The sequence below is a fragment of the Podarcis pityusensis genome (genome assembly GCF_964106645.2).
Source record: "Podarcis pityusensis genome assembly, chromosome: 6".
Taxonomy (NCBI): Eukaryota; Metazoa; Chordata; class Lepidosauria; order Squamata; family Lacertidae; genus Podarcis; species Podarcis pityusensis.
The window spans coordinates 27929278-27955147 of NC_138030.1; the positions used below are offsets into that span (position 1 = coordinate 27929278).

Here is a 25870-nt window from a genome sequence, read left to right on the forward strand (position 1 = left end):
TTGTCAATCTGTTTCATGCATCTTATGAAAGTATCTTGCTCGCAAAATAAGTAAGCTGTCTCTGAGGTGCTATCAAAGCATTGCCATGTTGTGTATTGATATGTTGACCGTGGGTGACGGATGTTTTGTATTTGCAAACTAGATGGAACAATCCCCCTCTCCTCTTCCCACACACTTTTCCAGGGGTTCTCTCAACCCCCAGAGCCAATTTGGTGGGACAGAGGGTGCATGTGGGGACAGAAGGTGGAAATCCCACTGCGCAGGTGGAAGTCCTTATGCAGGGCTTCCGCTGATGGGACTCAGGTGAATGCTTCCCTTTGCAGCTATATTTTGGCTGTATAATATAATAATAATAATAATAATAATAATAATAATAATAATAAATAATAATTTATTATTTGTACCCCGCCCATCTGGCTGGGTTTCCCCAGCCACTCTGGGCGGCTTCCATAGAAACAAAAAATACAGTAAAATATCACAGATTAAAAGCTTCCCTGAACAGGGCTGCCTTAAGATGCCTTCTAAATGTCAGGTAGTTATTTATCGCTTTGACATCTGATGGGAGGGCGTTCCACAGGGCGGGCGCCACTACCGAGAAGGCCCTCTGCCTGGTTCCCTGTAGCTTTGCTTCTCGCAATGAGGGAACTGCCAGAAGGCCCTTGGCGCTGGACCTCAGCGTCCGGGCAGAACGATGGGGGTGGAGACGCTCCTTCAGGTATACTGGGCCGAGCTTTCTGAAAATGAAAGCTATGAGATAAAACTTAAGAAATCACTATACATAGTTCTGCAAATCAGAACTTAAAGTCACTGTGTTTTTTTTACTTGTCCTTGGAAGACCTGGGTTAAAATACCCTGGCCTCAGCTGTGAAATTAGCTTGATAGCCTTGTTATCTCACAGGGTGGTTGTGAAGATAAAATGCAAGGATGCCTAGGAAAGGCCTAGAGGCCTAGAAACCTCCATTATTAAGTTGCAGTCTTGGGAGATCCATTTTGTCCTTCTTGGTTGGAGTCATGCCACACTCTGCCTGTCCCATGTGCTTGCAAAGCTAAGAATAGCATGGAAGGGATTCATGTGACCCCATGTTGTGACTGCAGTGTGATGGCACCGTAGTCTCTCTCAGTTTGAAGGCACCGTCGTCTGTCCCTTTCACACCATGTTTTCACTTCCCAGCAACTGTGATCAGTCTGATTTTGCCCAGATATTTCAATCTAGTTTAATATCTCCTTTCCTCGTCAACTATAGCCACAACACATACTATAGGCCCAGTCTCATGTGACGTTATTTTGAAAAGGGATGTGATTGCCATTCAGTTTGTAGGCATCATCTTTGCCTTGTCGAAGTCAGAAGGCAGCCATGCTTCTGCATGCTTCTTGCACAAGGACTCCCAGCGTGATGCATGGGAGATGGAGCAATGGAGCTGAGCCATGAATCTTAGCGGGTGGCCTTGGGCAAGTCTCTCGGCCTAAGTTAGCTCACAGGTCACCCAGCTTGCAATTTATTGTAAGGATAAATTGGGACAGCTACAGTCACGCCACTCCTGAGTTCCTTGGTGGAAGGGTAGGAGATTTATTTTATTTTTCCATTTCCTCCAGAGAGCTCAAGGTGACATACGTGGCTCTCTTCCTCCCCATTTTATTCTCCCGACAACCCTGTAAAGTAGATAAGACTGTGAGAGTGTTTTTCAGTCAAAGTAGGGATAAGAAAATGTTCTGTCAGGGCAAGGATTGCTCATTGTTCTATAAAATGTTCTCCTTCCTCTCTGTTCCCCTTAAATACGTTCCAGGGGTTCCTTCAATCCTCTGGAGAAGATTTGGGGATGGCACATGGCGTTCATTGGTGCAGGAAAGGGAGGGGATCTGCCTTTGCACAAGCAGAAATCCTTGTCCAAATATGTGGAATACTGTTCAATGGCTAACCCAAGGTCACCCAGTGAGCTTCATGGCTGATAAGGGATTTGAACCCTCATCTCCCAGGTCCTGCTTGAAGACTTTAGCTGCTCACCACACTGGTGCAGCAGTCAGAGCTTCGTGCATTGGAAGGGTACATCATAAGAGTTTGCCCCTCTCTCAGACTGTATTGCTAGACTCTCAAGTTGTGGTGTAGGTCTTTCTGCACACATGCACTCTGCTGCCTCTGTCGTTGTCTACACCCAATTCTGTCCACCATGTTTCCTTACGCTACCAAACCTGTACTCATGTTGAGTGCATATGATGTCATCTAATGAAATAATGGTGGCAATACGACAAAAACTCATAGCTAGAGTGTACATATCACAGGTGAGGCTAAACTATGTCTGAATGCTGGAAGAAGGAGGGGGGCAAATTTTGTATTTTAAATACTCCTGGTGGCAGGGAGCACAAACCACAGAAGGCTAGGCTCCATCCTGACATGGCAGATTTCCCCAGACAAAGAGCTTTGATGCAGGGAGTGTTCAAACATTTGTTTTCCACCCCAGTGTGAAATGGTGCTATCCCTGCCTAAAGGTTTTAATTTTGCTGTTAGAAGGCCAGCTGGTTACACTGATAGTACAGCAGCCTCTACCATTCCTGCAGCATCTACACCATCCAGTTATTTACAGCCTTTTCTGTTTCCCCCCTCTAGGGAGCACCCCATCTTCTTCATGTTTGTTCAACTTGCCATAATTTCCATCTTCAAGTCCTACCCAACTGTGGGAGACATTGCCCTTTACATGGCCTTCCTTCCACTCTGGAGCCACCTGTATCAGTGTAAGTTATTTTGCATTTTATTCTTTCCCCTCCTCCATCCCTAATCCGGTCGTTTTTGCCCACCTTGGAAAAGCCATTAGTGACTGCCGTTCCTTGTTGGAAAGCGGGTGTAAAGTAGCATTTAAAACGACAGAGGAATGATTCAGCCAAAGTTCTAAGACCTTTTGATTTCAGTAGGAGAGAACCAAGCACATGCTTATCTTTCCCAGTGAGATCAATGGAATTCAAAAGTGATTCGTTTGTGCGGATCTAAAATTGGACCGGAGTGTGTGTGTGTGTGTTGCAGCTCAGAGCTCTGGCATTTCATCATTCTGGCTGTTCAGCTGCAGCTTTGCAATTGACACTTGCTCTTCTTCTTTCTCCCTCCCTGTATGTATGCAGACTGAGAATAAATCATTCTTCAAGATGGCTTTAATTGCCTGCTGTGATGACGTTGACAAATTCTAGTGATCCAGCCTCCTTTCACAACAGGAAGCATTTGTTTTTCTTCCTGGAGTGACTTGCTTGGGGGCAGGTGTTGTAATCTCAATTGTTCAGCTGTGGCTGACTGTGTTTTGGATTAAGAATTTAACCTGTTTCTTTTTTAGTTCACTTTTGAGTTCAGCCCGGCTACTCAAGCAATTTTGGTAGGATCAAGTATCATGAAATCTACTGATAATTAGTTTCATCAGAATGCATACAAATAATTTTCAACCCCCCCCCCCCCCCAGTTTTACTTTAAAAGTGTTTAAACTGGTTTTGTCAATGAATCGCCTTGGGAACATTTTTTTGTTAAAAGGCACTATATCAATATCAGAAGCAAGTAAGTAAATTGAAACGCTTCATCAACAACCAACATTAGTTATGGGAATTGTCTTGTGCTGGCATGACTAGTGTGTCTGAAAAGTAAAAAAGGAAATGCTCTGCAAAAGCTATACAAAATGTTTCATTGTATTTTAAGACGGGAAAAGTTTGGTCCAAATTTAGCTTTCCATTCAATCCCCATCTTTATTTATCTTCCAGTGTTATTGCTTAGACTTTTTGTATGTTGCACCTGCTCAAATAAAAAACGTGGAAGCGATGGGGTGGTGGCATTGGGAAATGAGTGCAGAATAAGCCTGTCAACGCTTTCATGTGACACAGGAATTGCAGTTAATTATTTATTCTAACTAGAGGGATTTCTATAGCAGCTGTCTCTGGAACAACCCTCTAAATTAGTATCTGCCACCCCATTGTAGTTGGTGTGGTACAATGCCAAGGACTCATTAGTATACCAGCTAACCACTTTTAATGACGCCTCTGCTTTTTGTTGCAGTCCTCCGGAATGTCTTCATCCTTTCCTGTGTGCTCATTGTTTGCTCCCTACTCTTCCCGGTTTTATGGCATCTCTGGATTTACGCAGGAAGTGCCAACTCAAATTTTTATTACGCCATCACTTTGACGTTCAACGTAGGACAGGTTAGTAAAACAAGGTGGTGGGTGAGGTTTAAGTAGCCCTCTTTTAAGTTCCTTGTAATAGATTTTGTACTGGACACAGAAATAAAATATCATAGGAATCTTGGCATTACAGCAATAGGCTAGAAAGTGTCTGTGTGTGTGTGCATGCATGTGTGTGTGCGCATGCGCATGTGTAATATCTAGTGAAATCTCCAGAGTCGGAGGGGGATGTGTAAGATTTCATTGTTAAGTTGCCTCACACAGTTCCATGCCTGTCCCATGGGCCGGAGCTTAGTTGGAGAATATCTCCTTTGTATACAGAAGGTCCCAGATTCAAACCTCGGCATCTCCAGGTAAAGTCTGGAGGGGCACTTGTCTTAAATCCTCAAGAGTTGCTGCCTGTGCCAGTTTTGACAATACTAAGTGGACCGATGGTCTGTCTCAGCATGAAGCTACTTCCTAAATTCCTATATAATGCCTGGAATAAATTTAATAATAATATAGTCAGGTATGCTCAGTTTGCATAATTTATTCATGTTTTCTTGGCGCATATTTTATGTTTAGTGAAGACAGGGCTGCCTAGCTAGCATCTTACCTTTGAAAAGTGATTTGTCAAAATGTGTTCATGTTGTGTGTTTTGTCCTGCATCTCCTGTCTCTCTTTTGGTCCCAGATCTATATGGCATAAGAACAAAAATGGGGAAGTGTAACTGCAGGATCTTGTTATCTGAATGCTCTTCTTGTACATTCTGATTTGGGGCATGGCAGCTTAGAAAAGCAGTTGTTTCCCTTGTTATAGGTGGATTTTTCGATTTGGCTTGCTAGCTCCCTGGACCCATCTGCTCTTATCTGGCTCACCACATTTCACTGTGCAGCCAGGAGTGCTCCACTGTTACTAAATGTTGGGTCACCAGGAATGGGAAGGGGCACCGCAGCAATCTTGCAATTGCTTTAGATCTCCTTCTTAGCTGTATTGCTCACTGTGCTGGAGTGTTCTGTATCAGAGGTTCCGAATTTCCTTTGCGTTAAGCAGATTTTGCTGTGAACTAGTAGGGAGCGGAGTATTACAGATGTGACTGTGGGCCTCCCATGATTTGTGCATCCTTGCATGGTATGTAAGCTAATGCCAAAGGGGTGTCACATAGTCGTCTTTTGTTCTCCTTGTGCTCAGTACATCAAGGTAATAATCCACTTGAGTGGAGATTTTGGCTTCTAGACTAGGTCTCCTGTTACTCCATCTGTCTACTTTAATTGTATATTTCATCATTTGAAGCAACGCCCCTCTCCAAATTTCATTGTTGCATCTATTTCTGTTCCAACAAAAACAATTAAATTTCTCCCTGTTGCTGATCTCCTGTTAGCTTCAAGATAATTTCTTGCAAAACAGTTTGGTTTGATTTTTCTCCTGAAAGGTATTAAATGTTCATTTTAATATTAAAAGGGACATATAGTTGCTTTGCCAGTCTCTGGGGTTGGCAAATTGGTCATTTGCACTGAGCATTCTTTTAACTTGGGCCTGCTTAGGGGGAAAAAAGCTGATATATTAAAGAAATTAGAATAAAAACTGTTGTGAGTGTTTGGTACAAAGGCAGAGGAGATCGTTAGAAATACATCACTTTCAGGAACCTCACTGGAGAGCAATAGGCCCTGAGATACTTATCCAAACTGCAGCTTTAAAGATATGGGGTAATTAGTGAAACAACAATTTTTCTGCAGTCCCTAACTGATATGTTATATACATACCACAGATTGTTATATACATACTCTGATCAACCTAGTTAAATTTAATTGAACTGCATATTAAATTTAATTGAACTGCATATTGTGTGCATGAATCTTGTCAATACCAGTATTTAGTGAATGTGTGGGACTTACTGTCTGATAACTTTTACACTAGAATTTCTAACTTGAAAAGACAAAAATGACTGTGTTCCTCCATCCCTAAACTGCCTATGACATAGGCTTAGAAATAGCAAGATTGCAACGCAGAGTGAATTCAGTGTATACTTGTCCACTTTTTATTAGCTTTGTGGTGTCTTTTTTAAAGCATTTACAGTGGTGCCTCGCAAGACGAAATTAATCCGTTCCACGAGTGTCTTCGTCTAGCGGTTTCTTCGTCTTGCGAAGCAACCCTATTAGCGGCTTAGCGGATTAGCGCTATTAGCGGTTTAGCGGCTATTAAAGGCTTAGCGGCTTAGCGGCTTAGCTGCTAAAAGGCTATTAGCGGCTTAGAAAAAGGGGGGGAGCGGAAAAAAATCTCAAGACTCGCAAGACATTTTCGTCTTGCGAAGCAAGCCCATGGGGAAATTCGTCCTGCGAAGCAACTCAAAAACGGAAAACCCTTTCGTCTAGCGGGTTTTCCGTCTTGCGAGGCATTCGTCTTGCGGGGCACCACTGTATTGTCTTTGTAACCAACTTGGTCTCCAGTGGTTCTTGCTTTAGATGCAAGAGGTTCTGGGTTTGAATCCCATATGGGACCTTGAATTGGAAAAAAAGAGGGTCTAAACTTCTAGAATTTGGGGAGGGGCCATAGAGCACATACATTGCACACTAAAGGATCCCTGGAATCTTCATTTGTGTTGGGAAAGGCTCCTACTTTAAACCCTGGAGAACTGTTGCCAGACAGTGCCTATGCTACTAAGCTACAAGACAGCGTCCCATGGTCATTGCAAATATAGCTAGCGGGTTTCTTAACAAATTAAAACAGAAGTGCTCTGAGGACCAGTATGAGCCTGCAGGCTAGACAGAAGTATTTGGGAAGCTGTGCATTCCAAATCCAATTGCAAGAGTCATAAGTTGTTTCTGCCACTATTCTTCATCTCCTCTAGCAGCCTGAGCCTAGATATGCTTCCGCAGTTCAGTGGGGATATTTTCCAAGGAGAGTGTACCTTGGATTTCAGCCTAAGCCGCAGTCCTTCACTTTGTCCAGTATGTCTAAGGCAGGGTTTCCCAAACTTGGGTCTCCAGCTGTTTTTGGACTACAATTCCCATCATCCCTGACCACTTGTACTGCTAACTATCAACCTCCCATCAACCTCTGGGGATCAATATTGACCACTTTGGGAAACCTTGATGTACACAGAAGGCTCCAGGTTTCCATGCAGAAGGTCCAGGTTCTCTAGGTAGCACTGGGAGAGTTTCCCAGCACAAATCCAGAAATGCCGCCATCAGTCTGTGGAAACAGCACTAAAGTAGATGCTCTGATTCGGGATAAGGTAGCTTCCTATGAAGATTTTTGTGAGCCTTCAGCTGCAGTCTGGAGTTGTGCAGTCCACACTGGTCTATCATCTCATCTGCTGTTTGTGTAAACTAGTTGAGAGTGTTAGGTTTTGAAGTTCAAATCCCCATTCAGAGTCACTCCATACTGTATGTGACACTGTTTGACTGATGACTACTTTATCCCTTCACCGCTTGTCCCTAAGGTTTCCGGGAATCCACATCTCCTCTTCATCTTTTGAGTTTAACCATGGAAGACCTGCAGTATATAAATATGGAGTGACTTACAGCTGGATATATTTAGGTCAGGGATGGGAACCTATGGCTCCCATCAGCCCCAGCCAGCATGACCTCTGTTTGTGTTTAAAAGTGTACCTTGGAAATTGCAAGCTTTTTAGGTCCTCTTGGTTTCTTTTGCTTGAGTAGATGGTTTTCTGCACAGATGGTTACTTTCAGTCTCCTTCATGCAGAGTGACAGGTGTGCTGTCTTTTTGAATATTAATTGCAAGAGGAAGAATTGGGTCAAAATGAAATGCTCCAGGGGTCAGGTGCACAGCACACTGGAAGCCATTAAAACATTTGCTACTGTGTTGGAGAAATATAAGGTGCCTATGTTCTGAACGCAAACAAGTGTGGGGGACACAATTCTGTCCTGTCCACTCCCCAAGCTCTCAGCCTTCATGCTTCTTTTGCTGGTGTGGACAGTAGCAGCCAACTGTAGCAGAAAGGGTTAGTGGAAAGGGTGCTGATAAATTTTTATATTTAAAAAAAATTGCTGGGATATGTCGGCTGAATGCATACGTGGTTTCTATTAGACCTTGCTCTCTCACAAACTATGATGCGACAATATATTTATTCATAGAATCATAGAGATGGAAGGGACCCAAAGTCATCTAGTCCATCTCCTTCAATGTAGGAATCTCAGCTAAAGCATCCATGACAGATGACCATCCAATCTCTGCTTAAAAACCTCCAAGGAAAGAGAGTCCACAACCTCTTTTGGGAGTCTCTTTCACCGTCACACAGCTCTTACTGTCAGAAAGTTTTTCCGAATGTTTAGTCGGAATCTCTTTTCTTGCAACTTGAAGCCATCGGTTCGAGTCCTACCCTCCAGAACAGGAGAAAACAAGCATGTGACAGCCTTTTAGATATTTGAAGATGTCTATCATATCTCCTCTCAGTCTCCTCTTTTCCAGGCTAAACATGCCCAACTCTTTCAAGTGCTCCTGGTAAGGCTTAGTTTCCAGACCCTTGATCATCTTGGTTGCCCTCTTCCACACATGTTCCAGCTTGTCAACATCCTTCTTAAACTGTGGTGCCCAGAATTGGATACAGTATTCTAGGTGTAGTCTGACCAAGGCAGAATAGAGTGGTACTATTACTTCCCTTGAGCTGGACGCTATACTTCTGTTGATGCAGCCTAGAATAGCGTTACCTTTTTTTGCTGCTGCATCACACTGTTGACTCTTGTTAAGCTTGTGGTCCACCAAGACCCCTAAATCCTTTTCACATATACTGCTAGTAAGCCAGGTGTCCCCCATCCTATATTTGTGCATCTGGTTCTTCCTGCCTAAGTGCAGAATGTTACATTTCTCCCTATTGAAATTCATTTTGTTAGCTTGTGCCCAGTTCTCCAATCTGTTAAGGTCATTTTGAATTCCCCCAGCTACACTTTGATATGTCACTGAGTTCTAAAAAGAAAAGGCATTTAAGGAGGATTGTTTATAGTGCTTCTTCTGAAGAAATTAATCTTCCTAGGAAATCAGGACATTGGGTAGCCTTACAGGTCAGGAGTTGCTGGTCTCTTTCAGCCTGAGGGTTGCATTGGTTGTTAGCCACAGCATCTACGGCAGCTCTTCTCAGAACAGATTGAGCATTCCAGAATAAAATTGTTAAGATAATGCAGCATTGTTGGGTTTTTCCTTACTGCTTCAACACACAATCTGGCTATTCTTGAGTAGCTTTAACACCCTTTTGTTACTGGTAATGTTTTTATGGTTTAAAAGCCTTACTGCTATGCAGGTTGGCTTGTGTCTATAATAGTTCAGTAAATATAAACCAAATAAACATTGATAGTGTAAAGTACAGCATGTCTTGGTCTGGATGTGCAGCCATTTTGTTCCGAATGAATCAGGTGTCACTCCTGCCTGTGTTTTCTTCTCTTCCCCTGCAGATCTTGCTCATCTCAGACTATTTCTACGCCTTCCTGCAGAGGGAGTACTACCTCACTCACGGAATCTACTTAATTCGAAAAGACAGGACAGACCCCATGCTGGTTCTCAAATAAAGTTGGCATCTGATGCGACTGCGGGAACAGACAATGGATGATACTTGGGGAGGGGTGGGGAGATACCTTTTTTTGCGTATGGTGAACGGGCTCCTGTTTGGGGAATAACCAATTCAGTGCTGGTACAAAGCATGATGCAGAGAGCATGAGAACGGGTTGAACAGCCCACCTGGGTGGCCCACAGCTGCATCAGTATCTTCTTGTCACCGCTGCGAATGCCACTCATCAGTTCTGGATAATTCCTCGGGACTTGATGAAATGCATTTGAACTGACACCAAGGAGGGGTCTTGCATCCAGGCAAGTGACAAGGCCATGGGTGGTGATTTTTTAAATTATTATTATTATTTCTTGGGAAACTCCTGGGAATTTTCTCCTTGAGGAAAGGAATAACTTCAGCAAGCATTTATTTGGTTCCTCTTGCTGCTCTGCTTCCATTGCTTGAATTGGCAGCTCGTCTGCCTGATGTACAGGGATCCTTGCGCCCTCGGGAGAGAATGGGCAGCTACTCTTGGACACTTATTCTCCTTGCACTGATACTGGAGACTGGGAGGCCCCAAGTATTCTGTGTGCAGTTTTGTGCTCTGGACAAATGGTCAGTTTGATGTGCGTCAGAGTGGAGCTGCCCAGTGGAAGCAGCCTGGGAGTCATGGAGATTTGCATTCTGCTGCTTGTAACCCAGGAATTCGGAGGACGTTTGGTGGAATCACCAGGTGGATCAAACTTGTTCACTTTTCTTTAATGGGGAAACACTATGGACATGCAAATGAATCATTCATGTGCAGTCTTACGAAAATGAAAATTAAGAGTTACAGAAAACCCAAAGTGAATGCATATTGACCAGAGAGGTCATGGCTGGGCTACATAATCCATTCAGCTTTTAAGATTCATAGGAAAATTATTCTTCCAAGCTCTTCCCAACCTAAGATTTGAGGCCAGAAAGCACAAAAGTGGGAGTGCTGTTAATGGAATGTTTGGGCCCAACAGTAGTTATAACCATTACATATTCTACCCAAAGTGTTACTGTTTTAGTAGGAGAAGCAGTAAATTGTGACTGTATTAGAAAAGCAGCTATGCAAAAATGGCTACCCCATCCCACCCGCTTTTAATGCTTGTGTGTTCAGTTGGTTCACTTCCCTTCAGTAACCAAGAGACAGGTATTTTTGTTTGGAGATGGCTGCTATTTTTAACTATTCTAACCCAGCACTGCTACGGCTAGTTTCTTTCTCTGACATTTTAATTTTACCAATGGTGTGGTTCCCTCACCGGGTAGCCAAACGAGACCCAGCCAAACTCCTAAAGCCCAGAAGAGGCCCAGTGACAAAACCACTCCACCTTTATAACTATAAGCAGAAGAGATTAATTTCAGACCCACTGAATCTGCAATTTAATGTGCCCACTGTCTTTTTTTTTTTTTTTTTTTTTTTGCAAAGTTGCTCCACAGGCTATAGCTTCCTTTCTCTTACAGTGTATTAAAGCAATCTTTCAGAAGGGATTTTTTAAAAATAAAAATAAAAAAGCTTGCCTTATTAAATTGCACTTTTAGTGATTTTCTAGAACAGGGGTGGGGAAGTTCAGACCCAGGGGCCTTCTTGGAATGCGCCTTTGAATTCTGATGAGCAAGAGGTATTGTCTGGATGGAAGAGAGGTGTGTGAAACTAGCCTACCTTACAAAGGCAAAATTTATATTCATTGCTCTGTCCACTTTTTGCCTGTGGCCCCACCCACCATAAGATGTGGCCCCCGAAGGTTGCCAAGAAAGGAATGTGACCTGAAAAGGGTCCTCCACCCCTAATCTAGAAGACCTCCATAACGGGCTGGCTTTTACCTAGGCAGGGCTTCCAGGACATAACCTTGTCTGAAAGAAGTGCATGGAGACTACGGTACTTGAGTCTGAGTTTTGAAGGGCTTTCCGAGGAAGACTCCCTTTCAGCTCAACTGTACAGGTGGGTTGCGGGCACAGTGTAACTCAAGCAATATTCCGACAACATTTCCACTCCTGACTTGTGTGTGCTCCCTGTCTTGTTCTCTCCCTCTTTCAAAGTTCATCTGAATTTAGGGCAGATAATATTTTGGGTTTGTCCGTCAGATGGCAGGGGGTGTCAGCACAAAGTGATTCCTGATGCTTTCGAGAAGAGCTTTACAGTGGCAGCAGGGAAGGCTTGTTACCTTTATTTCCCCCTTTTTGTCTCCCCCTACACACCTTAAAATAAAATAAAAAAGCCACCAACTCTCAGCAGCTTGGACAGGATGACAGGAGAGCTCTGAGCTTCCTTCCTGAAAAGATGCAAGCAGAGGTGGATTTAGGGGACCATGACTGGTGCGGTCGCACTGGGTGCAGATTGCCACCAGGGGCACCACAACTATGATTTACAACGGAGTGTGAGAGGTGAAGGGGCGCCAAATTTTGGCATCGCACAGGCTGCCACTGAAATTTGAGACCCCAAGATCCGCCATTGATGCAAGCGTGTATGATGAGCACTTCTAAATTTGAAAGCGGTCAGAAGCTCCCTCACCCCACCACTGCCCTTGTGCCTCCTAAATGACCACCTCCCAATATGCCGCCAGTAAACAAGGTGATGAATTGAAGGTTGGCTGTTTCAGGGCCCCACCACCCTTACGTTCATCCTAACTACATGTGTATAGACTCAGTGCATGCACCCAGCTCATCCACCGCCTTCTTGCATGCACCTCCACTCCACGAGCATTTGGTTCACTTCTGTTGCAGGTAAAACGTCTGGCTTTTCCAACACTCTTGTCGCCATTGAAGAACCTGCCAGGGGTACGCAACCTGACCAAGGTTAAGAAAATTCTGACGAAAAACGGCAGTCATAGCGGTTTAAGCACTGTGCATTGTGAGGCAGGCATCTTATATTTACAACCATTTTTGTGTCTTACCAAGGCATTTTATAAATGTATGGTATTGGCTGCTCGTGTGAAAAAATTCAAGGGTATTGCAAGGATGTAGCTTTTTCTGGTTTGGATAAAATTGGGGGATTTCGGGTTCCTATTTTAATCAGCCATTTACTGAGGGTATGTTTTGCAACACAACACTCTTGGGTGGATTGATGCCTCCCTGGTTGAGCCTGTTTCCCAAAAGAAATATATCAGTTTTCAGCGCTCAACAGCAGTGGAAGACAATAAACAGGGGAGGGAGCCTCTGTGAATGTTGCATGTGTTTATGAAGTACTGCTGCATCTGTTTGATGTGCTACTGTGTGTGTGTGTGTGTGTGTGTGTGTGTGTGTGTGTAAGAGAGGCTGAGAGGCCACATTCAAACCATGCATTTATCATAGTCTCTGGTTTTGTAGTCTCTGGCTTGGCTCGCCGTAGTGCTCTTCTCAAGGCATGATCACCTGACTGCGAGAACAGTGGACTACATTTCAGGGTTGTCGTAAGCCAGGCATGACTAAACTTGGCCCTCCAGCTGTTTTGGGACTACAACTCCCATCATCCCTAACCACTGGTCCTGTTAGCTAGGGATGATGGGAGTTGTAGTCCCAAAACAGCTGGAGGGCCAAGTTTGGCCATGCCTGTGTAAGCCATTCTGCCTCAGCATTACCATCACCCTTTGGGAGCAGTATGGGAATCGCAAGAACAAATGACACTGTATGCCTAGTCTACTTTTTGAACCAAAGGTCAAAAATAATAAAAGATGGCCTACCTTACAGGGTTTGGCATAAAGGTTGCTAGGATATGTGACATGCTTTAACCAACGTAAAAGTGAAGCATAAATACTATTATAGAGTTGTGGTTAAATGCTGTCGTTTGTTAAAACATCTGGTTCTGCCCAGCTGTTGAACATCCCCGATTGTCACTGATGCTTCAGAATGTTGCATCCACCGAACAAAATGGATGTCCTTCATTTGAGTCCAAATGTATCACTTATTTAGGGGAAAGCATAAGCTGGCAGAGCAGTCTGAGCCATGTGTCAGCATTACCTGATAGCTTTTGGCTTTCAAAATGGCTGCCTTGTCAGAAGACTTAAGCCCTTGGTTGTGAACGGGAAAACTGATCAATTGACAGAAAGATTACCGTGGTCTGCAATACAGTTCATTTCCCTCTCAGCTGGTCTGCCCCTTTCACTTATGGGCGTTTCGAGGATTCATGCTGTCTTTGTAAACTGGAGAATGACCACTGCCTCAGGTGCATTATTCTATTTAGGACTGCGAGTGGAATGATGGTCTAATGGTATTTATATTATTTGCAGTACATAAGAGGTAATTGGAAGCTGACATTGGAAGTGTGCACGTGTAATGGTTAGTCGAGAGCGTCTCTAGTCCGTCCTTACCCAAGGGCTATTAAAACCTTTTAGCTAAATGTAATTAATGTAACATAATATTTCCCCCTGCTTTAGCTCGGCGGTGTCCTGATTCTAGAGTTTCTCTCCCCATCCCCCTCGTTTTCATCCTCTTAAATCCTAATCTGGGCTGGCATGCAGAAGCCCTGGAGCTGCAGCATCTTGGCACTGAGCGGTTGCCATGGCATCAGCCATTTTGTTTCCCATGTGAACCGTGTAGAATAATTTGAGGCTTGCACTTGTCCTTCTCCAATGCAGGTGGCCATTTTTGCAGAGGGTCAATAACTTGCTAGGCTGCGACAGGGAAATCAAAAAGCAAAGGCTGCACACATACCCCCCAAGAAGTGAAAAAGGAGGTTGTTTAGGGGGAGAGGAAAAGAGAAAGAGAACCAGGTATGTTAGAACGAGAGGAAGAGGCAAGTCAAGAAGCAGGAGAATGTTTGGTATGGATTTGGTACAGAATTATAGGGCAAGTTTTAGACCCAACCTACGTCGTCGGACCTGTTGCTTACCAACGTGGATCATAGCCAACACTCACATGCAATGAAAGATGGATGGCAAGCAGCTGGCAATCTTCCTTTTAGAGCATCTTACTATTGCTGATCTCATGGAGGGATCTTTGATGAGCTTCCAAAAAACCCTAGGGTTTCTCACAGCGCAGTTTGTGAATGGCAGGAGATGAATCTGGACCTGGATTCCTAATGACTGTACTAGCACGCCATCCCAAATTAGTTTGGGTCCATAAGCTCAGGACAGGTCAAACTCAGGCTTCCCAAGGGCTATGAGGAGCAGCAATGTACTGAATTGGGATGACTTTTAACAGGGAAGGGTTTGTTCTAATAACGAGATTGCTTTCCTACACATGGAAGGATCTGTACAGCAGGCTGTCAAGCTGGCAGGCTATAAAAGCTATACGGCATGAATAAATTGGTGCCAGCAGCCATGGGGAAGTGGCTTCTGCCTGCACTGAGGAGGATGAAAGTGTTGCTGAGCTATTTTCTCACAGAACGGAAGGCATGCTTGCACAAAGCGGGGGGGGGGGGGGAGCTGGTGTGTTCAGAGACTCCCATCCAGATAGGAACTACATTGCTTCACTGTACGACTGGTACTATCCAATTCTGTTCCAAGATTTTAATTGTAAACCTCTTGCGGGTCGACATGCTGCTCTCAGCAGTTTTTCTTGTGGGCGTGATGTATTTTGTGAATCTGCTCAAGGAAAGAAGTTGGCATTTGGCAGCAAATGCAGTCTTCACTTTTGTAAGCATATTTCTAACCCTTATGGCTGCCAATGTAGGCTTTAAAGGGTGTTTGCAATTGCGGGTGAATTCCAAAAAGCCAGGAGGAGTTCCGGGATGGGGGGGTGGGGGCTCTCCGCATTACTCAATGGTCCTATGAGAAGCAAAAGTAGAATAAATGGTGCAAATTGACAATTTGCATCACTTATACTAATAATAATTTATTAATTATACCCTGCCCATCTGGCTGGGTTTCCCCAGCCACTCTGGGCAGCTTCCAAGAAAATATTTAAAATACAATAAAGCATCAAACATTTAAAACTTCCCTAAACGGCACTGCCTTCAGATGTTTTCTAAAAGTCAGGTAGTTGTTTATTTCCTTGACATCTAATGGGAGGGTGTTCCACAAGGTGGGCGCCACTACTGAGAAGGCCCTCATGGTGTTGAGACCTTTGAGCCTATGCAGAATGTACAGTTACGCTGTCAACATGAGTTAGAGCATGTAGCCTGGCTTCTCACAGATCTCCCAATAGCAGCAACTGTGAACTTGAAGGCAAGTTTCAAAGATACAGGAAGCATATGTGACACAAGACCTCATAGGTCTCATGTATCACACTGCTCTCATGAGATCTCCTTTGGGAGCTTTCTGTATTTACAGGAGCAATGCCTAACTTAGCACAACCAAGTCTGTTGCTGCATTTTTCTTCCTTTAAGAGACCTAAAATTCAGCTTTTCCCCTTTGCCTCTTCTGTGTGGTCTTACAGACATCTGAAGGCAGCCCTTTTTAGGGAAGCTTTTAATGTTTAATAGGTTGTTGTATTTTAATATTCTGTTGGAAGCCGCCCAGAGTGGCTGGAGAAACCCAGCCAGATAGGCAGGGTATAAATAAAATAATAATAATAATAATAAGAAGAAGAATGGTACCTGTGCAGAATGGCACGCTTCTTCCCACTTTCTGCTTTGTTCATGTGGCAAAGGGAATGGAATTACTAGTGGCACCAAACGGCTCAATTTCATTTTTTGTGTGTGCGGCCCTTTCTGAGCACCTGAAAGGGCTAATAGTCGAAGAGGTTTACAGTAGTCAGTGAGCCTCATGCCTCCCCATCACTGCAGCAGAGCTCATGAACAAGAACAAGAACTACATTACAGCTTGGTTCCTTGGGGTAGTGAGGAAGTCCTTTAGACACCTATGAGTCTCAACCAGCAGGGCTAAGGGCAAGGGACGTTGGGTGTTATAGTCACAGAGGTTCCCAATCCCTAGACAGTAACAAGGGAACAGGCCTAATAGGCCCAGAAGCCATCTTCTGGTTTACTAAAAAAAACCCAGTGGTTCCATTAGCCAAATACATTCTCTAGGGCTGCAGTGTGTAGATGTGTAATTCTCTTCCCGGGGCTAGTTTAATCTCCCACTTGCTAATAAAACTGAATTACTGTGTCATGAGATGATGCACATCTAAACACTGTGTCACTGACATGAAAAGTTTGGAAAGCTCTACTCCAGGGCTACAAAATTGCACAGAGGTTTGTGCACATGTTCCATTTACAGCTCCATTTACACTGCACAACTAGGTTCAGCATTTCCGTGGAAGTTTGTGGCACAAGGACACAAGCAGAGAACAGGCGTGCTGTCACGACTCCTCGTCACCAGCTCCTTTCAGTCTGACTGTATGGTATGTCTGAGATTGGAGCAGATGAAATCTACTGCTCTGACAACAAGACACAATTTTAACTTATCTTTATTTATATAGTTATTTGTATAGATTCAACTGGGTGGGGAGTTTTTCCTGTCATACACACACGTTTTTGGTATCATAAATTTAAAAAAAGAGAGGAAAAAAGCAATATAAATCAGTACATTCCTTGAGTGAATGGTCTGCTTGCCACAATGGGACAAAGAAAATTAGAAAAAAAAGGAAAAGAAACTCGTGCATGCAAGAAAGGAGAGGGGCTGGCTTTAAAAAACGAAACAAAAACAATCCTAAAAAGGCAAGTATAAATATTGACAGAGACACAGCACAGGGTACGGCAGATCTGTGAAAATTAAGCTAATTCCACGCTCACCTCTACTACGTTTTAAAGTGCAAAGAAGCTTGGGCTTGGTTTGTTTGTTTTTCAAAATCTACATAATACAAGCAAATTATATTCCCCCGTCGTGCTTACAAAATAAAATAAATCTAAGAGATATACATTATACACAGTCCTGTAGAAGACGCCTACATCTACTCTGTAGCACCAAGAATTGATATGCAAGTAATTAAGAACGCAAGAGCAGTGGTAGTTATTTTGTTTGTTTGTTTGCCTTCAGATTTCTGGCCCTTTAATAAAAGTTCAGCGGATAAGCCCCTCCCCTTGCTGTAACGGTGGCGTTTTGCTTCCTCCGCCTGCCACAAGCTCCATCAATTTGGCATTGGACTAAGAAAAAAGGACATGATGACAATAGAGACAGAAAAGGAGACAGAGAAAGCACACGCAGCGGGGAAGGAAGGGGGACGCAACAAGTGTTCCAAACGGGGGGGGGGGTCAAGGGCAAGGAAGTAGAGACTTGTGGGTCACGCAATCATACACACACGGAACTAGCTTGGTCTGTTGCACTGCAAAGGTGGAGGCACACCAGTTGCTTTTTGTGCTGCTCCCGAGCCACAGGCCTCTGTCTGCACTGGTGTGCCAAGGGGGGGACAGGGGGAGTGTTGGGGAGGCAGGGATGTCAACGCAACAGTTTGTGGAGTCAGTCCTCTGGTGCAGACAGGCGCTCAGTAGCCAAAGGTCTCCTGCGAGGCGTAGACCATGTAGAGGAAGCCGTCTTCGTCCTTCTCTTGCTCATAGATCTCAGAGATAGGGGTGGAAACGCTCACCATGCTGTGCTGGTTCACCAACAGGAAGAAGGCCTGGGTGGGATTCAGCTGCAGCCGGCGACTGGTGGAGAGGGAAGTTCAGGATTAATCAATTTATTCAATTTCTGTGCCGCCCTTCGTCCGAGGGTCACAGGGCGGTTTACAGTAGAAAAACACACAAACCATAATAATAACATACCCGAGCACATCAAACACACAGTTTAAAGGGCCATAGGTCGTTTAATTAGCCAAAGGCTTGGGAGAAGAGGAATGTTTTGGTCTGGTACCCAAGGATATGTAATGAAGGCATCTGGCAGGCCTCCCTGGGGAGAGCATTCCACAAGTGCAGGGCCACTGCAGAAAAGGCCTGCTCTTGTGTTGCTGCCCTTTGTGTCCCTCATAAAGAGGGCACATGAAGAAGGGCCTCAGATGATGATCGCAGGGTCAAGGTCAGTTCATGTGAGAAGAGGTGGTCCTTGAGGTATTGCAGTCCTGAGCTGTTTAAGCTTTATAGGTCAAAACTTGCAATTTGAATTGGGCCCGGAAACTAAATTGGATGCCAGTGCAATTGGGCCAGGGTTGGCATTAAATGCTCAAACTGTCTTCCACCGGTGACCATCTCAGCTTCTGAATTCTATATCGGCTAAACTTTCCGAACCATCTTCAGTGGCAGCCCCATTTATAATACGCTGCAGTAATCTAACCTAGAAGCAGTTACTTCAGCAGAGCTAGCAGGCAGACCTGCACAGTGGAATCCAATTCACTTATTTGCTCAGACCCAAAGATGCCACAAATAGCTCAAAAGCTGGCATCTTTTGGTGGCAAACCTGGTTGGCATCTGGAGTGCCTGCAGATCTGATGATGGTATAGATTCAGGGAAATATCCTTTCTGCTTCCCCCAAGCAGCAGCACTACCTGCTGTTCCTTCAGCTCATTAAGTCAGTGAATGATGAGAAGCCAGGCTGCACCCTTTGCAGCTGCCTCATCACCCTTCTAATTCATAGAAGAGGACTGCCCTATCCCCATGTCCTACTTTAGGAAGCTAGTTAGAAGGACAAGGAAGGGCAAGCTGTTCCCATGCCAAAAAAATAACCCTTGATTTGCACTGTCAGGAGCAGATCATAGCTGGCTGCTCTGAGGCCTTTCACTTACCGGATTATTTTTACCAATTCACTCATGTTGACATGGTCAGGGACTAGGAATTTGGTCTTATCCAGCACAGGCAGCTGCTTCTCCCCCTTGTATCTTTCAATAATGACCTGATGAGAGAGAAATGGGCGCAGTCAGGTTTCTTCTTATCCAAATCTATCACGGCAGCCCTTAAGGAGACAGCCTTTCAAACAGCAAACAAACCCAAGGATGTGAAGATAATTAAAAATCAAGAACCAAACCACATCAAAGGTTTTCCCAATTGGCACCTTGAAGTCAGGAGTGGCTTCTGTCTGGTTTTACAAGAACCCCTTTTGAAAGGTGTACTGTAATCAACAAATTGAATGCTGACTCCACATTTGGTCTTGCTCCTCTCTCCTTCAGATTGCTTGCACCCACCTTCTTAAAACTTATTTTAAACAATAGCCTGAACATTCAGTCATTAGCATGTTTGTTCCATATCTTATTTGTAAAAGCAGACAAATGAAAAGTTAAAAAGAAAATGATTTCCATGATCTTGAACGAAAGCCAGCATTTTTTTAAAAACAGTGTTTTATTGGCTCGTTCACTGCTCAGATTATATGTGCCTGTCCACAGCCTTAGCATCAGTGAGAATTCAGTAGGCCCACGTCCCCTTTGGTGTTGTGTACAACACAAAATGTATGCCACTGCTCACAAAAAGGAGAATCTTCTGAATCAATAAAGGCAACAAGATGGTGCGACAGCCACTCGGCAGTGAAACACAGAGATGCCACAGCTCTGTGGCATGATGGTGATGATGATGATTGTATGCATGTATGTATGTATGTATGTATGTATTCATTCATTCATTCATTCATTTCCCCGCCCATCTATCTGGGTTTCCCAAGCCACTCTGGGCGGCTTCCAACAAAATATTAAAATATAATAGTTCTTCAGATATTAAAAGCTTCCGTAAAGCTTTTGATGATGACATGGAAAGACCACCAAGTTGATATTTAAAAGGCAAATGTGAAGGCGCTGGCAGTAAGCAGCCACCTCAGATCTGCTGAGTCTCCATCTTTTCCCCTCCCACTATCTCAGATTTTGAAATGTGACCACTGGTTCAACCGCTGGACAGAAGCAATCCTTTTAAGCATCCATATTCGCTATTGCCACAAACTCAAAGCCACACAACTGCCTTTTTTGTTTAAATACTGTACTATGAAATAAAAGGTATCCCTGATGGGGCTTTACAGAGGGGCAGGGCTGCTTCATTCACAGACCTGCTATGCATGGAAGCCAAAGCAAAAGATGGAGGGGCAAGCAGACCACAATGCCGGCCTGGAGCTGGCACAGCAATTTGGCACAGATTGGGCTCAATACCGTTAAACAGGAGCAGTGGGGCTGGCTTCAGAACTAACAGATCCGGCCCTTTCTCTGGAAAGCCCTGATTTGGAGGGTTTTGCTGGCTGCCACTGACATGGATCCCACCAGCTGCCCTTCTGCTCACTCTGCAGGTGAGGGACGGATGCCGCTCACTCCATCACCACCCCAGTGCAACGGAGTTTGGATTGCCCTTGGAGGGAAAAACCAGATAGCTGGGAAAGATGAAGTTAACAGTGGACACTTAGGTGCCCTTGGCATGCTCATAATAAAAGCAGGCCTGAGTGCCCATCTTTCAAGGGCCATTTCTAGCTACTGGCAATAGCGGTAGACTGCCTTTGTAGTCCTGTTAATAGCCACTGAAAGACTTTTCTCTGTGAATCGATCTAATCTGCTCCTTTGCAGGGTAAAGCCATCTCTACAAACAGCCACCACAACACCCTGGAGCTGCGCAACCATGTTAATTTCATGCAATTTTGAAAAGAAAAGTTTTCTTTTATCTGCCCTGAACCTGCTGCCAATCAGTTTTGCTGCATAATTCTACGCCACGAGACCGGTTTTAGTGTCCAGAGTGACATTTTCGTCTAGTCAGCTCTAGACAAAAGCAATTGTGGGAACAACTGCCAGGTAATGTGGGAATCACATCTGCTCTGCGTATCTTGGGATATGAATTATTCAACCACTGTGCCCATACATAAAGTGTGTCTCTTATTAGATAGGAAGCAGCCAGAGAATAGGCCAAAGAGTAAATGCAAGCGGGCAGTGTGCACTGTACCCAGCACAGAGTGGTAGTCACAAACAGAGGCTTTAGCAGACATGCAGTAGTGGTTGTAATATCGGCTTCCTACTGAATCAGTTGTAGAGCACATGCACTGCATGCAGAACATGCCATGTTCCATGGCAATTTCCAGGCAAGACAGGGAAAGACGAAACCCACTGGCAGTCAGAGTGGGCAACAGTGACAATGCTAAATGGGTCAGTGGTCTGACTCTATATGAAGCAGCTTCTGACCCAGAGGCATCTACTCACTGAAGGTACCAGTTTCAGTCTGCTTATCTAGGAAGGCACATGGCTGCAGACTTGCCCCAGAAGTAGAAAAGCATGGCATCTGCACTCAACTCGTGGACATCAGGGCAAGAGTGGTGTCACTCTGCGTTGCCTTGCTCCTGCTCCCGTGTATGTGTGAGAGTCCTCTATGTGAATAACACGTGAAGAGGAGAAGAATGTGAAACAAAGGGTGATAACCATGTCAGAATGATGGTGGGGTTGTGGAGTCAACATGTTCTATTTATCTTATGTTAAGAAAAAGCTCGGTGCTCCAACTGACAGCTAGAGTATCAGAGAAAAGGGGTTAAGCCTAACTGTTCCTTGGATATACTAGCTTTTCCCATGCAGGCGAGTACCCAATATATATAATTTGATTTAGTTGAGCTTTATAGTTGGGGGGGGGAGCACTTTGGGTTACATATTGGGAAGAAACCTAAAAAGCTTTTATCCAAACTGAAGGCATAGTTCAATTCTAAGCACTAAGTGGATTTTGTTTTTCACCTACATGTATATGCCAGTGTACTGGAAGAAGCAAAGATCACAAGTGTCAAAGCAATGATTCTTCAACATCAACTTCAATTGACTGGTCAAGTTGTGCAGATCCCTGATTACCGTCTTCCAAAGCATCTACTCTATTCCAAACTTAAAAATGGAAAGCGTAATGCTGGTAGTCAACAAAAGAGGTTTAGAGACTCTCTCAAGGCAAATCTTTAAAAATGTAGTATAAATACCAACTGGCCTGCGAGCACTCCAGTTGCAGAAAAGCCTTTCCCAAAGGGGGCATGGACTTTGAAGACGCTCGGACTCAGGATGAAAGGGAGAAGAGGAAGGCATGTTTGGCAAACCCTCACCGTGATCACCTCCCTCCCGGAAACCTACCTCCCCACTGTGGAAGGACATGTGGATCCAGAATTGGCCTCCACAGTCACTTACGGACTCAACTGTTAAGACCGTGTTCATGGAAGACAATCTTCCTCAGCTACGAGTGATCACCAAAGAAGATTATGCATCCATCATACATATACAGTCATACCTTGGGTTGAAGTAGCTTCCGGATGAATATTTTCAGGTTGCGCTCCGCAGCGACCCGGAAGTAATGGAGCGCGTTACTTCCGGGTTTCGCCGCTCGCACATGCGCAGACACTCAAAATGACATCACGCACATGCGTGGAAGTGGTGAATTGCAACCCGCGCACGCACAGACGCGGGTTGTGTTTGCTTCAGGATGCGAACGGGGCTCTGGAACAGATGCCGTTCGCATCCAGAGGTACCATTGTACATATATGTGCATTTGTATGTATGTGAATACATATGTGTATATCCTCCTGCCTCTCATAACCAAATAAACTGTTCGCTAATCTTGTTATTCTCACAGTCCTTACTTGCATAGTCTTGTGATCACTGAAATCTAATGTGCCAACCTTGCATTTATCTATTTACAAACTGAGCTGAGCAGAACCTGCTGTTTAACCATGAGTATGCCCCCCCCCCAAAAAAGAAATGTTTTCTGAGGTTTCTGACAATCCTCTGGAGCAGATTTGGAAGGGGTTCACGTGGAGAGAAAGTACCAGTGCAGGCAGCAGCCCTTGTGCTAAATACAACCCAGTATGCATCTGAATGAATACCAGTTATTGGGGGACATAAATGACACAGGGCGGGTGTTGCTGCATTCATGTGGGCTTCCCAGAGGCATCTGGTTTCTGTTTCATCAACCCCTTTTGGGGAATTAATTTGATTCAGTGTTGGCCATATGTTCTGTATTTTATGATGTTTTGATGCTTGTATAGTACACTTCCATGTACTATATAGTACACTTCCATGTACTATATAGTACACTTCCATGTACTTTCTCAGGCGTTGGCAGCTTACAAATACTCGTATAAATAATAAAAATCTGGCTGGTTAATATGAGAGAAGAATGCTAGATTGGATGGGCCTCTGGTCTGCTCCAGCTTCTTAACATCATTTCATTTACAGACCCAAGAAACTATATAGGTACGTAATGGGGAAGGCCCTGCTCCCCAATTACTGGTGTGTGGGAATGGTTTGGTTTGCTCGCTAGTTAGGAAAAGGAACTCTGCACATCCTCAGTAGTTGTGCTGCTTCACTAGATGGTCCTCAGGGTGCCTTCCAACTCTACGATTCTATATATGCTCAAGGACTGGGCCCCAAAACTGAAAACAGGTTCTGGGGCTGAGTTCCAGCTGAACGCTGATCCTCCCTCATTCACTCCCCACTTTCAGTCCAGATTTTATTTTTATCTCTCCTTCTAGGAACACAAGTGCTATTTCAACAGAAAATGTCTGAAACCTTTTTTTACAGATAATAAATGCAGTTATTGTGCAAATGCATGATTGTTTGCAAAAAGAGGGGGGTGTCCTAGTGTAAGAATTGGCCTTAAAAGATCAGGCCAAGGTCCATCTGGCCCAGACGTCCATCTGAACCACTGCCAACCAGCTGCCTTTGGGAAGAGCCAAGAAGCAAGGCATTCAAATACATGTTCAGGGCATTGAATCACGTCTGTTCAATGTCTCCTTGCCATGCAGTTATTAAAAAGCATAGTGAATAATCGCCTTCAATCAGAGCCTTTTAGGATACAATGGATGTTGCCCCTCTGCCCCTTGCCAAGGGTCCTTCCAGATGGGAGCTTATTGTAGATTTGGTGCGGCTCATGCCTGCAAAATATTTTTTTCCAGCATCCACACAATGATCCCACTGTCAAAATGCCAAGCCATACTTTTAAAGATTTTCTTTCACTGCAGAAAAATCTATTAAGTAAAAGCTACCCATTCCATCTGCAGTATGGAAGCTCACTGTTTCCTTCTCTCTCTCTCTCTCTCTCTCCCATATATATATATATTGGTAGCTAATTTGGGGTGTGTGTATGTGTTGCCAGTCTGATAGGTGGCCTCTACTGCCACAGCCCTACTTACATTTGCTCCCTGAGTGAGTACAATCCAGTCATTTTATTTCCAGCAGCCCAAAAGATACTAGAATGCCTAATTCCATCAACTGTTGCATAATGAGGGCATGTTTGAATTTCAATGACCCATTCTCTCAAGATCTCAACATGTGGGGGATAATTTTGGGGACTGTAATTGTGGTATATAAACCAGGCTTTTAGAATAAATTAATAATAATAATAATAATAATAATAATAATAATATAGTGCCTTTGCACAAGGCTTCTTCATCACTCTTGCACAAACCTTAACCAGGAAACTATCAGTTCTCGAACTTAATCCATTCTGGGAGTCTGTTCGACTCCCGAAACGGTTCGAAACCCAAGGCACAGCTTCCAATTGGCTGCAAGAGCTTTCTGCACTCAAGCGGACTCCACGCCGAACATTCGGCTTTCGAAAAATGTTTGCAAACTGGAACACTTACTTCCGGGTTTGCGGCATTTGGGAGGCGATTTGTTCGGCAACTAAGTTGTTCGGGAACCAAGATGCCACTGTATTGTGAAACGTGATAACTAAGGCTGGTAACATTTGCTTTTGCACTTGGGTGCACTACGTAGGATTTTTCATTTTAAAGGTGTGCATATACACAGAGAGATACAGAAACACCTACGTGTGTGTCCCCAGACTGAAAAGGGGTAGTGAAGGATAGTGTGAGAGTGAATGAAGGGGTGGCACACATCTGCCTGCACAGATGGTGCTCAAGTGCCTAGCTACTGTCAACCTTTTGAGTTTAGGAAATCCTTATGTTCTACTATTAGACAAATGGAAGATGACAAGAGCACAGCATAAGCGTTGCTGGCTTCAATAGCTTCCTCCCTGGATCCTCACCATTCATCTTCCTCTCTGCTAAAGTCCTTACCGGTGTCTAATGGCAACAGTAGGAGATAAGAGGCATCCTTTTAATTACCAATCCCACCCACCACCCTCACAGGAGGAAATCATTCCTACTGCAATGAGAGTAGGCAGAGTAGGAGCCCTTGCTGTTTCTGCTGCTGCTGTCTACAGCTTGGAGATTACAGTGACAGCTGATGACATTCAGAGATTTATGGCAAGACTCTGTTTCTGCACCCGTGGGCTGAGAGGCACCCAGGAGAAGTGAATGGGAGACTGCTTACTACAGCAAATGTGCTACTCGCTTAGCTCTAACAGCATCCTGGGTGCCCTAAGGGATACAGAGGTGACACAACTCCAGGCTTATTTATCTACAATCTAAGCAGTGCAGGCAGGACAAAAAATGAAGGATGGAGAGGACTTTGGTGGGGGAACAGAGAATAAGGAGATGTTGCTTTCTATCTCAAAATTCTAGAGCCCAGGGTCATGCAATGAAACTGAGCAGAGGGAGAATCAAGACAGACTATTA

The 25870-nt window shown here is 44.3% G+C and overlaps 2 protein-coding genes and 1 long non-coding RNA gene across 3 annotated transcripts in view; 2 read left to right on the forward strand and 1 right to left on the reverse strand.

Annotated features, from left to right (window-relative positions):
• PIGU (phosphatidylinositol glycan anchor biosynthesis class U) overlaps positions 1–11177 on the forward strand; it is a 30505-nt gene extending 19328 nt beyond the window's left edge. Inside the window, exons 10-12 of the mRNA XM_081009269.1 lie at positions 2603–2727; positions 4022–4164; positions 9532–11177. Of these exons, the coding sequence (XP_080865395.1) occupies positions 2603–2727; positions 4022–4164; positions 9532–9645 (382 nt within the window). The 3' untranslated portion in view covers positions 9646–11177. The remainder of the gene's footprint in view (positions 1–2602; positions 2728–4021; positions 4165–9531) is intronic.
• A 1117-nt stretch (positions 11178–12294) lies between these two features.
• Positions 12295–13389, forward strand: LOC308479020. The gene is made up of 2 exons (XR_013987434.1): positions 12295–13033; positions 13152–13389. It is a non-coding gene; the product is annotated as an uncharacterized lncRNA (long non-coding RNA).
• Positions 13390–16897: 3508 nt separating this feature from the next.
• MAP1LC3A (microtubule associated protein 1 light chain 3 alpha) overlaps positions 16898–25870 on the reverse strand; it is a 43376-nt gene continuing 34403 nt past the window's right edge. The window contains exons 3-4 of the mRNA XM_081009303.1: positions 19161–19267; positions 16898–18090 (exon numbers count right to left, since the gene is read on the reverse strand). Of these exons, the coding sequence (XP_080865429.1) occupies positions 17928–18090; positions 19161–19267 (270 nt within the window). The 3' untranslated portion in view covers positions 16898–17927. The remainder of the gene's footprint in view (positions 18091–19160; positions 19268–25870) is intronic.